The sequence below is a fragment of the Heliangelus exortis genome, chromosome 1 (assembly GCF_036169615.1).
Source record: "Heliangelus exortis chromosome 1, bHelExo1.hap1, whole genome shotgun sequence".
In the NCBI taxonomy this organism is placed as follows: Eukaryota; Metazoa; Chordata; class Aves; order Apodiformes; family Trochilidae; genus Heliangelus; species Heliangelus exortis.
The window spans coordinates 139802631-139816995 of record NC_092422.1 but is presented as its reverse complement, the minus strand read 5'-3'; the positions used below and the strand labels follow the sequence as shown (position 1 = coordinate 139816995).

General features: G+C 42.5%; 1 protein-coding gene across 3 annotated transcripts in view; it reads left to right on the top strand.

Moving 5' to 3' along the window:
- The window catches only part of KIAA1549 (KIAA1549 ortholog), a 152468-nt gene that overhangs the window by 113866 nt on the left and 24237 nt on the right, over positions 1-14365 (top strand). For all 3 annotated transcript variants that reach the window (XM_071727743.1, XM_071727735.1, XM_071727752.1), the window contains exon 11: positions 11034-11236. In XM_071727743.1, the coding sequence (XP_071583844.1) occupies positions 11034-11236 (203 nt within the window). The remainder of the gene's footprint in view (positions 1-11033; positions 11237-14365) is intronic.

Genomic DNA, 14365 nt, shown 5'->3' with positions numbered 1-14365 from the left:
AGGGGTTTCTTTGTTTTTAATCCTACTTGAGGAGCAAAATTCCTGGGGTGGTATTTTTTGTGGGATTCCTGCTCTACTTACTATTTGTATGGTGGTGAGCAGCAAACCACAGTTTTGACTTTTCAGAAGAGGTAAGGTACACCAAAAGCTACACGCTAGTTTGTTCTGGTTTTCCATGCTATCACTGTCCATACCATGTGCCACTTTTCCCTGACTCAACAGTAGAAATCCATGCAATTGTAAGCATGCTTCTTCTCCTCAAGGAGATGTTTGCACAACTGCTTTACCTATTCCCAGTCATGGTGATAGCTGGCTGAAGTGCTGTTGTGGTGACAAATATGAGATATAATCTGTATGGAGAGGTACTTAGTCCAAAATGAGAGAATGGGCAACATTTTGTACATACAGCCTCTTTTTTGTCCCTCAGATCTCAAAACCCTGCTTCTTTTGAGATGTGGCTTGTCAGAGAGAGTTCAGGCTGTAGCACAGCTATACTGGGAGAGTGCTGGCATCCCACCTGGGAGGCAATGCAGTGAACTACCATTGCACAACCACTTCTTTTTGCATACATACATAGTTACCAAGTGAAGTTATTTAAACTGAGTTGGAGACCATTTTTTGTTTTGGTGCTTAAAAACCTTTCCTAAACCAGCAGCAGTGAAGGTGATCCCTCTGCACCTTTCTCAGAGCTGCTTAGTATTTTTTTTAAGTTGGCCAGGAAAGAATTTGTGTTTATGGCACAAGTTGGTTGCACTATATCCCATTTCATAGGGAAATGGTGCAAATGACACAAAAAGACCTTGAGAAATACAAATGGGCCTTTTTTTGCCATATTTTGAGGGAAGCTATGGAAATGGAACTCTGCTTCCACATGATCTTCTAATATGCTTTTTCCACCAACAAATTTTTTTTCTTAACTCAGAATATTCATTATTGTTGCTGAATTGCATGTATAGTTTGTATACATGCTCTAGTCTGTCCCTGGCTATGATCCCCAAGGGGTTCACGTTGAATGGGAGCAATGTAAACAAAAATACAGAGAATATACTTAGGTGCATAAGGGGTGGGAATGGTACTAGAAGAATGAGCTGAATAGGAAAATGAGACTGAGAAAGGTGAGCATGCCTCAGTGCTTTTAAACTCTTGTTTATTAGTAGATAGGTACGTGTTCTAAGAATCCCCTGGAACTGCAAACAATATGGATGAAAATCCTTGTGGGAGTTAAGAAGTAGGTTACATCTTTGATGGGATAGTAGAAGCATGGTGAAAAATTATTTAAAATTAAGATGACCCTAGCAAGCACACTAATAGCTGCACATAATTATCTTTAGTGGGTGAATCATGTGAGTAATGCAGGGAATTCACATAGCCTCTGTGCTGTGGTGCCCTGGGAATACAGAAAAGGGTTGTGAATCTTACCTTGGCGGTGTGAATTTTGCCTTGTGGAAAGCAGTTGGCAATGTTTATTAGCTTTAATCCATCCTAAGTGAAACTGACTAACATCTTCAACCCGCATTAATTCTGAGAACACTGATTCTCATTGCCTTGTTGTGTTTAAACTAGTAGACTTGAAAACTTTACAGAAAAAGTTTCTTTATCCTGTCATTTTTGTAGCATTCTATGTATATAGTGTGTTAGTAAGGTCAGAAGTCAGCACAAGTTCTTTACACAGATTCCTGTCCTATTCATAGATGATCTACCAACACTGAAGTGTTATTCTTAAAGCATGCTTAGCTCCTTTTTTTCTTTAGAAGTGCATTTTAACAACCTCTTCTGAGTGAATCTAACTCTACAAGGAACAAGGTATAAAATCAATAGAAAATTCTTAATACATTATTAAGACACCTGCTGGTGGCCTCAGGTGAGGCCAATCAGCTGATAAGAGGGCGGCACCCAGAACTGCTGAGAGGGATATAAAGGGCTGGGAAGAGCTGCCCCACCTTCTGCTGGTGGTCTCAGGTGAGGCCAATCAGCTGATAAGGGGGCAGCACCCAGCACTGCCCAGGGGGATATAAAGGGCTGTGAGGAGTGCCAGCAACCCAGAGTGCGGCAAACAGGAATGGGACACAGCAGTTAGCGAGGCAGTTCACGCAGGAGGGGCAAAGTCACCTCCCAGCTCTCTTGAAGGAGCAATGGTCTCCAAAAAAGGAAAACCTGGTGCTGTTAAGATGCAGGGTGTGTCCACACAGATGGAACCTCTGAAGAGGGACAGCAAGAGGGACGTAGCTATTCAGGCCTCTGGCTGTGTAGAGTGTCGGAGCCTCGTGTTAGCACCAGAGGACAGTGTGAGTGGGGTCTGTGTGCGATGCGAGCAGGTGAATGGCTTGCTATGCCTGGTGGCAGAGCTCAAGGAGGAGGCAGAGAGACTAAGAAGTATTAGGGACAGTGAAAGTGAAATTGACTGTTGGAGTCACACCCTTTCTAGCCCAAAAGAAGTCCAGAAGGAGACGGGTGAAGCCCTGCCTCTCCTGCCCTCAGGCAGTTGGAGCAAACCAGGTGGATGGGAGGGAATGGAAACAGGTCCCTCATGGGAGAGGCAAAAGAATCCCCTCCCAAACCCCACCATCTCCCCAGGTGCCCTTAGAGAACAGACATGAGGCCCTGGACTCAGACTATCAGGCAGAGGACAGACAAGAGGAAGATCTGTCTGGAAGGTCTCCTGTTCGCCCCCTGTCTAGCAGGCGGGTTATAGCTACAGCTACAAAGAAAAAAAAAAGGGTGGTTGTAGCTGGTGACTCCCTTCTGAGGGGAACTGAGGGCCCCATTTGTTGACCAGAGCCATCCCACAGGGAGGTCTGCTGCCTTCCTGGGGCCCGGGTGAGGGATATTAGTAGGAGACTACCCCAGCTAATTCAGCCATCTGATTATTATCCACTGCTGGTAGTCCAGGCTGGCAGTGATGACATTAATGGAAGAAGTACTAAGACAATTAAAAGGACTTCAAGGCACTGGGTGGTTTAGTTCATGGGTCAGGAGCACAGGTGGTGTTCGCCTCAATTCCTGCAGTAGCAGAGATGAATGAGGAGTAGGAAAACCTATCATATCAATAGGTAGCTAAGGCATTGGTGCCACCGGTGGAACTTTGGGTTTTTTGAGCATGAGTGAAATTTTATCAAACCTAGTCTCTTCAAACCAGATGGGCTTCATCTGTCTAGCAAGGGCAAAAGGACTCTAGCCTGTAAGTTAGTGGGGCTGATAAGGAGGGCTTTAAACTAGATTTGAAGGGGCATGGGGTCGAAACTCCAGAAAGGAGCCCAAGGGTGGCCAGCCCAAGTTAAGAGCCAAATCAGCAGCCCAGCTGAAGTGCATGTACACCAATGCACGCAGCATGGGCAACAAACAGGAGGAGCTGGAAGCCATTGTGCAGCAGGAAAGCTCTGATGTAGTTGCTATCACAGAAACGTGGTGGGATGACTCCCATGACTGGAGTGCTGCCATGGGTGGCTACAGGCTCTTCAGAAGGGACAGGCAGGGTAGGAGAGGTGGAGGGGTAGCTCTATATGTTAGAGAGTCTCTTGACTCTGTAGAAATTAAAGTCAGGAAGGATAAGGTTGAATGCCTGTGGATCAGAATCAGGGGGAAGGCCAACAAGGCTGATATCCTGGTGGGAGTCTGTTACAGACCACCCAATCAGGATGATGAGGGTGATGAATTATTCTACAAGCAACTGGCAGATGTTTCAAAATCGTCAGCCCTTGTTCTCATGGGTGACTTTAACCTGCCGGACGTCTGCCTGGAACTCCACACAGCAGAGAGGAGGCAGTCTAGGAAATTCATAGAGTGTATAGAGGATAATTTCCTGCTCCAGTTGGTAAATGAGCCTACCAGGGATGGAGCCCCAATAGACCTCCTGTTCAGAAACAGAGAGGGGCTGGTTAGAGATGTGGTGGTCGGTGGACATCTGGGACCCAGTGGTCACGAAATAATAGAGTTTTCAATACTCAGGGATGCAAGGAGGGCCGTCAATAAAACCTCTGCATTGGACTTCTGGAGGGCAGATTTTGGCCAATTCAGAAGGCTGATTCAGTGTACCCTGGGAAACAGCCCTTGAAAAAAGGGGGTCCAGGAGGGATGGACGTATTTCAAGAAGCAAGTTTTGAAAGCACAGGAGCAGGCTGTCCCGGTGTGCCAAAAGGCGACCAGGCGGGGAAGACGACCGGTCTGGCTGAACAGGGAGATTTTGAGAGAAATTAGGATAAAGAAGAGAGCTTGTAGAAAGAAACAGGAATCTGAACAGCCCCCCTGTAATCCAGAAGGAAACAGTCAGTGACCTACTGACCTGCTTGGATCCCCACAAATCTATGGCACCAGATGGGATCCACCCAAGGGTGATGAGGAGCTGGCATAAGAACTCACCAAGCCTCTATCATCTACCAACAGTCCTGGCTCACCGGGGACATCCCAGATGATTGGAAGTTGGCGAATGTCACGCCAATCCACAAAAAGGGCCGGAAGGAGGACCTGGAAAACTACAGGCCTGTCAGCCTGACCTCAGTGCCTGGCAGGGTTACGGAGCAGATCATCCTGGGGGCAATCACACAGCACCTACAGGATGGGCAAGGGATTAGACCCAGCCAGCACGGGTTTATGAAGGGCAGGTCCTGTCTGACCAACCTGATCTCCTTTTATGATCAGGTGACCTGCCTGGTGGATGAGGGGAAGGCTGTGGATGTGGTCTACCTGGACTTCAGCAAGGCCTTTGACACCGTCTCCCACAGCATTCTCCTGAAAAAGCTGTCAGCCCACAGCTTGGACAGGGGCACTCTGTGCTGGGTTAGGAACTGGCTGGAGGGCCGGGCCCAGAGAGTGGTGCTGAACGGGGCTGCATCCAGTTGGCGGCCGCTCACCAGTGGTGTCCCCCAGGGATCAGTGTTGGGCCCAGTTCTGTTTAATATCCTTATTGATGATTTAGATGAGGGGATTGAGTCCACCATCAGCAAATTTGCAGATGACACTAAGCTGGGGGGGAGTGTGGATCAGCTGGAAGGCAGGAGAGCTCTGGCAAAGGGACCTGGAGAGGTTGGAGAGTTGGGCTGATTCCAACGGGATGAGGTTCAACAAGGCCAAGTGCCGGGTCCTGCACTTTGGCCACAACAACCCCATGGGGAGCTCCAGGTTGGGGACAGAGTGGTTGGAGAGCAGCCAGACAGAAAGGGACCTGGGAGCCTGGATTGACAGGAAGCTGAACATGAGCCAACAGTGTGCCCAGGTAGCCAAGAAGGCCAATGGCATCCTGGCCTGTATCAGGAACAGCGTGGCCAGCAGGTCCAAGGAAGTGATTCTGCCCCTGTACTCAGCGCTGGTGAGGCCACACCTCGAGTCCTGTGTCCAGTTCTGGGCCCCTCGGTTCAGGAAGGAGATTGAGGTCCTGGAGCAGGTCCAAAGGAGGGCAACCAGGCTGGGTAAGGGACTCGAGCACAGATCCTATGAGGAGAGGCTGAGGGAGCTGGGGCTGTTCAGCCTGGAGAAGAGGAGGCTCAGGGGAGACCTCATCACTCTCTACAACTCCCTGAAAGGAGGGTGTAGCCAGGGGGGGGTTGGTCTCTTTTCCCAGGCAACTCTCAGCAAGACAAGAGGGCACGGTCTCAAGTTGTGCCAGGGGAGGTTTAGGTTGGACATTAGAAAGAATTTCTTTACTGAGAGGGTGATCAAACACTGGAATGGGCTGCCCAGGGAAGTAGTGGATTCTCCATCCCTGGAGATATTTAAAAAGAGACTGGATGTGGCACTCAGTGCCATGGTCTGGTAACTGCAGCGGTAGTGGATCAAGGGTTGGACTTGATGATCTCTGAGGTCCCTTCCAACCCAGCCAATTCTATGATTCTTCATATCATGTTCAAATTCAAATGCTGCTTGTAAGAACTACAGGAAGAATACTGAATAAGTGTATTTCTTCTCCTCGGCTTTCTGCTGAAAATATTCACTGAGATCTGTGTGCAGTATTTGCTTTCTTGAGAAAAACAGATGGTTGACATTCCTGGCATGTCCCTGCATCTAGGAAAACAATTTATTGGCAAACATATTTCTGTGACCTGAACAGTACTGAAACTATTAGCTGCTTTCAGTGACTAAGTCTTGACCATGGTGCACAGAATTTGCTATCTCTGCAGAAATTACTTCATTTTTCTATGAATGGCACTTGAAATATATATTTTTTTTAATTGAGTATGTAACAATAGAATTAAAGCACTGTGTTGACTTACCAATTGGAAAACATTCTCCCCTTAGATTTCAGCAGCTTTTGCATTTGTCTAGTAATGCAATGGCTTTACGAATGTGGTAGTTTAAAGATGTTAATTTGGGTGGTAAGCATTTTCCCTTTCACAAAAATATAGAGATCACACATTATTTAAGAATTTATATTTAAAACAAGAACTCTTTGCCATGCTAGTTTTGTGCAGTAGTAGGTAAAGGCACTTGAGGCTTTGATAAAAAGAGGCTCAGTTTCAGCACCTGAACAGGTAGCAGTATCAGCACCAATAGTCTCTTAAAAAGTGATTGTAATAATTCCTTGCTTGTGGTGAATTTATGAGTAGTAGATGACTGATCTACATATAGTGTTCTGACTACCTGTCCTGAAATGAGCAGAGTCAGCCAGTCTGTTACACTATATAGCTTGAAATAAAGAAAAGAAAAAATGCAGCAGGTAGCACACAGAAATTCATAATAAAATTTAGGAAACCTCTTCAGTCTGAAACAACACTATTCATTCATTCCACTGAATCTCAGTGATCTACCTATCAAGCCTTGCAGAAACTGGACTTGTGTTTCTGTGTCTCTCGGACACTATTCACTGAAAATGTACATTTTGGGTAGTATTAGTTCTCCATTAAAGTCCTAACGTTGCCATGGTCTAAGAGGTGAGGTATCAGAAGTGTAGGGATTTTTTAAAGACAACAGAGTGGCTTTCTGTCAGCATAATTTCTGCAGTAGTAATTTTATTGATATTTATTTTTCTGAAAAATTGGAATTATTTTAATAAATTGTTTTATTTTTTTTTTCATTGAGGATCATCTTTTCATATTCATTCAGGTGTAATGTTTTATATGTATGTATCACATTAGATTTTCTATCATTTTTCATTCATATGTGGAAACACACATGTATACACATGGATTCAGTCTCTCAGGCTATTTATATATTGGCTGCAGCTAGTAATGCCAACTTAAGTTTTTTAGGAGGAGATACCTAGAAATATTTTTATTTGGCTGTATAGGACTCTGCAGGATTTGAATCATTCAGGCCAAAGTTTTCCATTCAAGTATCAGTTCCATACCAAATCTTTTTTTAAAATAAAATGAGCTTGTTCTTTCAAAGAACAAGGTTAAAAGAAAGCAGAATGCTCTGGCCAGATTTTCAAGATTGTTTTGGAGAAGCTCTGATGCTTAATCTCAGTCTTTGGGAGTGCAGAGTAGGGAAGCAAACGAAATAGAACCAGAAGGTTGTTTTTCATGAGGGAAATGCTTTTGCTGATTCTGTGGAGAATTGTTCATTTCTGAGTAGGTTTTAAATCTTTGGGAAAATGTTTGCATGGGATTGACAGAGACTTGTTACAGGTTTACCAGTTGGATTCTCATAGGACCATATCCATTCTGTGCATATAAGCTCTCCAGAGCTGTACCTTAAAAGCTCTGAGGTTTTTTTTTCTCTGTTGCTATATACAATACAAAGAATAAAAGAACCTCGAGTAGGAACTCCGGTGTAAACTGGAACTGGCATCTGGCAGGAAGAGGGAGAGAGGGCAAGAGGGTGAGATGGAGAGCCTTATTCTGCCTGGCAAGGAAGAGTAAGACCAGATGAGAAGTCTACAGGCCTGCAGTTTTAGGAAGGTAAAATCAGAGGTTCTGTGGTGCCTGGTGCAAGTGCTTCTTGAGACCTACAGTAATGACACCTGAGACTTGCAAGTCCTCAGTTGCCAGCAAATGTCCATGAAATCCATTGGCCAAGTGTCATCCAGCCTAGCTGCAGATGTGCATAAAGAATACATCCTTTCTCTTCTTATGTTCCCTCCTTCCTTCATTACATGTTTGCCAGCTTCTGCCAAATCCTTGGAATGAGATGGGTATCCTGGTTTTACAAATATCATTCTTATATTCTGTCCAAATTAGCCTACTAGCAGAAGGGCCAGGCTATGCCAGGCATCCAGCAGGATGGGAGAAAGCAAGAGGGTTCATATGGAAGAAATTAATTTATGATTTTGTAAATCAAGACTCTGTTGCAATGTCTTTGCGTGAGATGATCCAGTGTGATAGTTCAAACAGTCTTTACTGCCATTTCTTACAGTGTGCTTGCCTTTGCAATATTAAGTGTTTTAGTTCAGCTTCTGTGTGGTCTACCTGCAGATAAGCATTTGTGCATGTGTTGTACGTACATGTTCACATACATATACCTGTTTCCATAGCTGTGATTAGTCAAAAGGCTGTGTTAGATTGCAGTAAGGAATAAGACTATTCAAAGTTTAAAGATTTAAATTTTTATTTTTACATGTTGCTTAATTCCCCCAAGGGTTTACAGACCCAGTAAGCTAGAGTTAACTCTAAGGTATATTAAAATGCATGCTTCTGACATACAGCAATCTTAAAACCATACTCGGAAATTCCAATATTATTAGAATGTTTGTATCCTCAGTTGTTGTGCTTGCCCACCCCTCCATCACACTATACAAAAAGAAGTAGTAACTTTGGAGGTCAGGTCAAGGGTGCTTTGAAAAGGGTAGAGTGCTATCAAATGCTTGGGTGAAATAGGTTTCCCCAGCACATTGTGTAGACTCATCATCTTAGGGCAAAGGGAGCTGTGGGAATGTAGCAGAGGAAATGATCATCAGGGGGATCAGCAGCAAGGGGGTGTAGTCATGAGGGTGGGGTATGAAAGGGTTTGGAGAAGGGAAGCAACTGAAGTGGTGCAAAGGAAAACTGTTGCACACAGGAATATATTCAAAGAGAATAGACATGTCAGACAAATCAGAGGTGGAGGTTGGGTAACTAAGAGGAGTTTCAGCAGTCAAAGTGCTGCAAGCTGGCATGATGACATCAGAAGTAAAAAGTTCTTCCCCTGAAATATTTTGGGAAAAAAAGAGAAAGCGTAGAGTTTTGGTTTTATTCTGGTTTGTGGTTTTTTTAAATCAGCAAGATCCTGAAGGCATTTTTTCAACTCTGAACTCAGGCAAATTTCAGGAAGGGTTCACAGTTACACCTTCACAAACTCTAGCTCAACAGTGTCTCTTATTTAATCAGTGATTGCAGTAATTTATATAAATTCAATTGAAGAGACTGTTGTATAGCCTAAGAAAAATTGAATATAGCAGAAGAGGGGACTGAGAAGGACACCTTATCCCTCTCTGCAACTACCTGAAAAGGGGTTGTAGTGAGGCAGGCACTGGTCTGTTTTCCCAACTAACTAGCAGTAAGATGAGTGAAGATACCTCCCTGTTGTGCCAAGGGAGGTTTAGATTGGATATTAAGAAAAATTTCTTTGCTGAAAGAGTGCTGAAGCATTGGAACAGGCTGCCCGTGGAAGTGGTGGAGTCACCATCCCTGGAGGTGTTAAAAAAAGGTGTAGATGTGGCACTTCTGGATATGCTCTAGTGAGCATGGTGGTGTTGGGTTAATGGTTGGACTTGATGATCTTAGAGGCCTTTTTCAACCTTTATGATTCTATGACACGCAGATCTGCTCAAATAATAAGTGTACCCAGTTTTTGAAAAATGAGCTCTGAAACCTCAAACATTTGGGTAGTTGTTGGATTTTACAGGAGAGCTTTTATTGCCATCTACTGGTGTAATTAGGCAGTTTGCTCTGCTACAGCATCCTTTCTAAGAACCATTTGGAAAATGTTTGCTTACTGAGAAAATATTTTGAAGAGATTGTTTCAGAATATTCCTTAGGCAAGCTTATCTTTGGCAGGATATCAGACGAGTCTGTTTGCACTTAGTTCTGTTGGCACGCCAAGCTTTATGAAAGGGGGTTCATTTAAACATCTGGAACCTGACGCACCCGCAAGCACCCTCCAACACATGCTTCACGTTGCAGGAAATCAGCTCCAGGAACACACAGAGGGTTTTATACGTGTGCTGTGCACTGGGTATGTGTGAATGCACTTGGAAAACTGGAGTTGTCAACATTTCTTTCTACTTTCAACTCCCAAACTACGCAAAATTGAGCAGGACTTGAAGAAAAACTTTTTCTTAATTAGTTCTTCAGAATTTCTAATTACTCCAAAGCCCCCCAGAATCAGCAGGAGAGCTTGGAACTTGGAGTCTTGATTAAATTAATTCTGAATCAAGTCACTGACAAGGTGAGATGAGCTTTTTTTATAAGTACAGTTATGGAAATAAAGAGCTAAGTTCTGTGTTTTTCTCAAACGAGACAACCATTGAATCCATAATCCCTTAATAAGATCTTTAGGATAAGTATGTAATTTTTCTAAACTCCAAAGTATTTTATATATTTTTCTGTCTATTCAGTATGAAGTTTCTAAGAGATTTTCAATTCTTTTCTGGAGACATCCATGCTGGCTGAAAAGTCATTGCCAGGCTGCTGTACAGCTCAGATCTGCAGAATGTTTATCTTTCATCAGATGAACTAAGTGTTTGTACAAGCACTCCCAGACTCCTGCAGATTTGAGGAGCTCAGAATTAGAAAGATCAGCAGTGACATTATTCATACTATTTAAACTATTCATTTTGACTGAAAGGAATTGAAAGAAACCTGGCAGTGCTAACCATTTCAGTTAGTACACAGTTGTTTATGGCCCTGCACTCACAAGTACACAAAAACCTCCTCACACTATTATTAAATCTAAAGAAATAGCTGGAAGTAGACATAGCAGCAACAGAAAACTATTTTTTAAACTAGATTTGCTGATTTGACAGAATCATGGGACATTTATTTTTCTTTTCCCCGCAGCTCTCATGTTCATTCCTGAGACTACTGGATCTTGACCATCCTAGGACATTTTTTGCAGATCTTAAACAAAGCCTTTGTACTCATGATCACTCATGGTTCCTGTTCTTTGTCTTTGTTCTTCTCTCACAGCTACAGGGCCCCAGTGTGAAAGGCTTTGATTTTGCTAAGCAGCATCTGGGCCAGCATAATAAAGATGATGTCCTCATTATCCATGAGCCAGCACCTTTACCAGGACCTACTAAGGATACTACACCATCTGAAAATGGAGATGTGCCCAGCCCCAAATCCAAGGCTTCCTCAAAGCCTTCGAAGACTGTTCGACACAGAGGGAGGTCAGTTCACAGAGGAAAACCAAAATGTAGAAGATGACAGGTTAATGGCTGGTGACTGCTGTATTCATAGGGCAGTTTCAGTGGAAAAAACTGTTCCAGAGCTCTGGGACTTGAGTTTTCTACTGGGCTATCAGAGTTATACCTTGCTACTCCTTATTAAAAGGCTGCAAGAATTTAATGTCTGTTTTTCTCCTAAAGACAACATGCCCAGTTAAGAGTGTTATTTAAGACAGGACTAGATCAGCTGGAGTCAAGTAATTGCTTGTTTATTGGAAACACCAAGTGTATGTTTTCTTAGTAGTGATCTCTAGCTAAGGCAATAAGTGGTTGAAAATAAATGAAAACCATTGACAAATAGGAGTGTGTTTCAGTAACATAAATAGTGAGTAATATCTGTATGATAACCTGGAATTTACAGAAATAAGCAGTATCACCAAAATTCAGGGAAGATGCATGAGTATTTTCATTTGTCATTATGTGGTTGCTCTCATAGCAAACCAACTTTGGTGAGGAAAAAGGAGCTGTGCAACTGGAGAAGTGTCCATCAACCTTCAGCAGTAATTTCATAATCTTTTCTAATAATCCAATTATGTGAATGTGTCTTGCTGGAAAGGATTGTGTTTGTATGATAGGTGCTGTAACAGAGCTGTGCAGTAAAGAAGGAGATGCACTTCTAAAAAACACAAATAAAAATGAAGCCTGGAGGAAAGTGGTGCTGTGAAGAGTCACAAACAGCTCCTCACTGTGGAGCTTCTCTGTGCTCCATTTTCCAGTAATTCCTCTTCTCACCATTCCTTTCATTGTGTCTCCAGCTCTGTGTCCCCAGTGCTTTTACTTATGTATTCTTGTGTGGTGGGAGGAAAAAAGAAAAACACAACCAAGAACAAATATGAATCAACTTAGAAAGCAACTAATGGCAGTTCTCGAACTGCAGGTCTCTGTGACACAGCTTGCTGCTCTACTCAACCTTCCTCTAAATCCCCAGTTATCCCAAGATCCTTGGTTCATCTTCCCCACGTGGGCTTTATACAACTCAGTTTCCACCTTGTCAGATGCTGAGCCTGTCTTCCTAGCTCCCTATAGAGTACCAGTGGTACAGTCGAAGGTATCCAAATAGGAAAATAAGAGAAGAAATATTAGCTAACTCTTTTTGGAGTAGCTTAAATAAATTAAAACAAACTAATATAAATCAGAACGACAAGAGGTTCTGTGTTTCTTAAAGAAAATCAGAAGTGGCCTAAGACAGAGAATATTTAGAGGGAGGGTTAGGTATCTATGTTCATGTTCACATAAGAAAGAAGTTTAAACTCAAGGCTGTTACTGTATTCCATCAAGAATAATTCAGAAAATGAATCAGGAAAAATTATCAGAAGCCAACATTTTAATGCTTCTCCTGAAGACAATAATTAAACATTGCTCAAATTTGGAGCAAAGATACTTCTTTTCTTAACAGCATCTATATTCAAGCAGTTTAAGATGTTTTCAAAAGACAATTTCCCTCCTATCCCTCATATTCCCTTAAGAGAAAATCTCCATTTAGGCTTAACTATGGAGATGTTACCATCATCTCCCTAACATGCTGACGTGCCCATGTCAGCTTGAGATTTAAAACATTTATTCCCTGAGGCAGAAGTTGAAATGTGAAATGGTAGCACAGTGTATTATGTTGGTTTTAGCTGTTTTCCTTTTTGTAAGGAAATAGATAAATCAGTTCATCACAATGCAATCCCAGGACTGTATGTTGCATGCCAGGAAGAAGAGTGGTGATGTGAGTACATGTTCTGTGTCTGTGAAAAACAGTGAAAAATAAAAGTGGCTAAGTTCAGAAAGCACGGGCATGTCTGTGCTCCAGCTGAGACTTGGACCCCTTGTTTTGGCTTGAGATGATAAAACTGCATATTCTTCAGTACTTACAAGGAATGACTGATGTTGACTAAGCACTACTTATGTTTGTATAAATTACTTAAGGATAATTAAGATATACTGAGGAAAGAGTATGAAGGAAAACAAAGCACAGCAAGGTGAAACAAAAAGTCAGTAGCCAGTCTGGAAACTGAACTCCAGCCTTATACTCTGCTGTACCAAGACAAAGTTGGTGGGTATATGATAGCTCTGCCCACCCTCTCCACCTTAGAAGAGATGCAATGCTGCAGAGCTGACTAAGAACCATTTCTTTTTTTTTTCTCTTTTTTCTTTTTTTTTTTTTTCTTGGGGGGGGGGGGGGGGGGGAGAGGGTGGTGATGATTTACTAGTATTACAGCCCCACAGAAAAGAATGAAGGAGTTCAATTATCTATGGATTGTTCAGGGAGGAGAAAAAGTGGAGGTGAATTCAGAGCATTTGTCTGCTGCAGGAAGTAGGTTTAATTTTCAATGAACTTGTCTGGTTATATATAGTTTTGTTATTCCATTTGCTTTAGGCAGTTTGATATTTAACTGAGACCTCAATAACTAGTTCAGGATACCCATCTAGCCCTAGCAAATCTTGCAGTTAACAAGGTTAATGCACAGACACTTGCACAATTCCAGTGGTGAACTCCCTGCAGGAACAGAGCATGAATGTTCGCAATACAAAATGGTCACTGGACACTCTTATCACAAAGGCTGATCCCATATGAAAAGACAAGCTTTGGTGTCAGCTGGGTGGTGGTGCATGCCCTATATTTTTGCTATTTTTATACTGTCAGAATAATTTTATAGCTGAAATAGTCTGTTGGGGGAAAATCACAGTATTTCTTTATATTTTTTGTGATTGCGTGAAAAAATTAGGAACGTTGAAATTGTAATTTTTGGGGAACAAATATTTTTAAGAACCTCATGACTGCATGGGATAAATACATAAAAGCAGTAATTTTTAATGTGCCTACATTTAACAGGTCAGAAAAATGTTCACATGGACTTGTAATGTTCTCAAAAGAACCCCCAAGTTGTCAAGGCTGATTATTTGACTAATTACAGGCACAGTTTTCTTATTTCTAATTACATTTTTACATTTTAATAGACTGTTACTTACAAATGCAGTTTTTTCTTGGAGTGTATTTTAAAAGAAAGGTGAGTTTAAAATCTTGTCACATGCAAATGCTATTGCAGTCAGTTTTCACATGCAGTAATAATAACGTCACGGCATTGA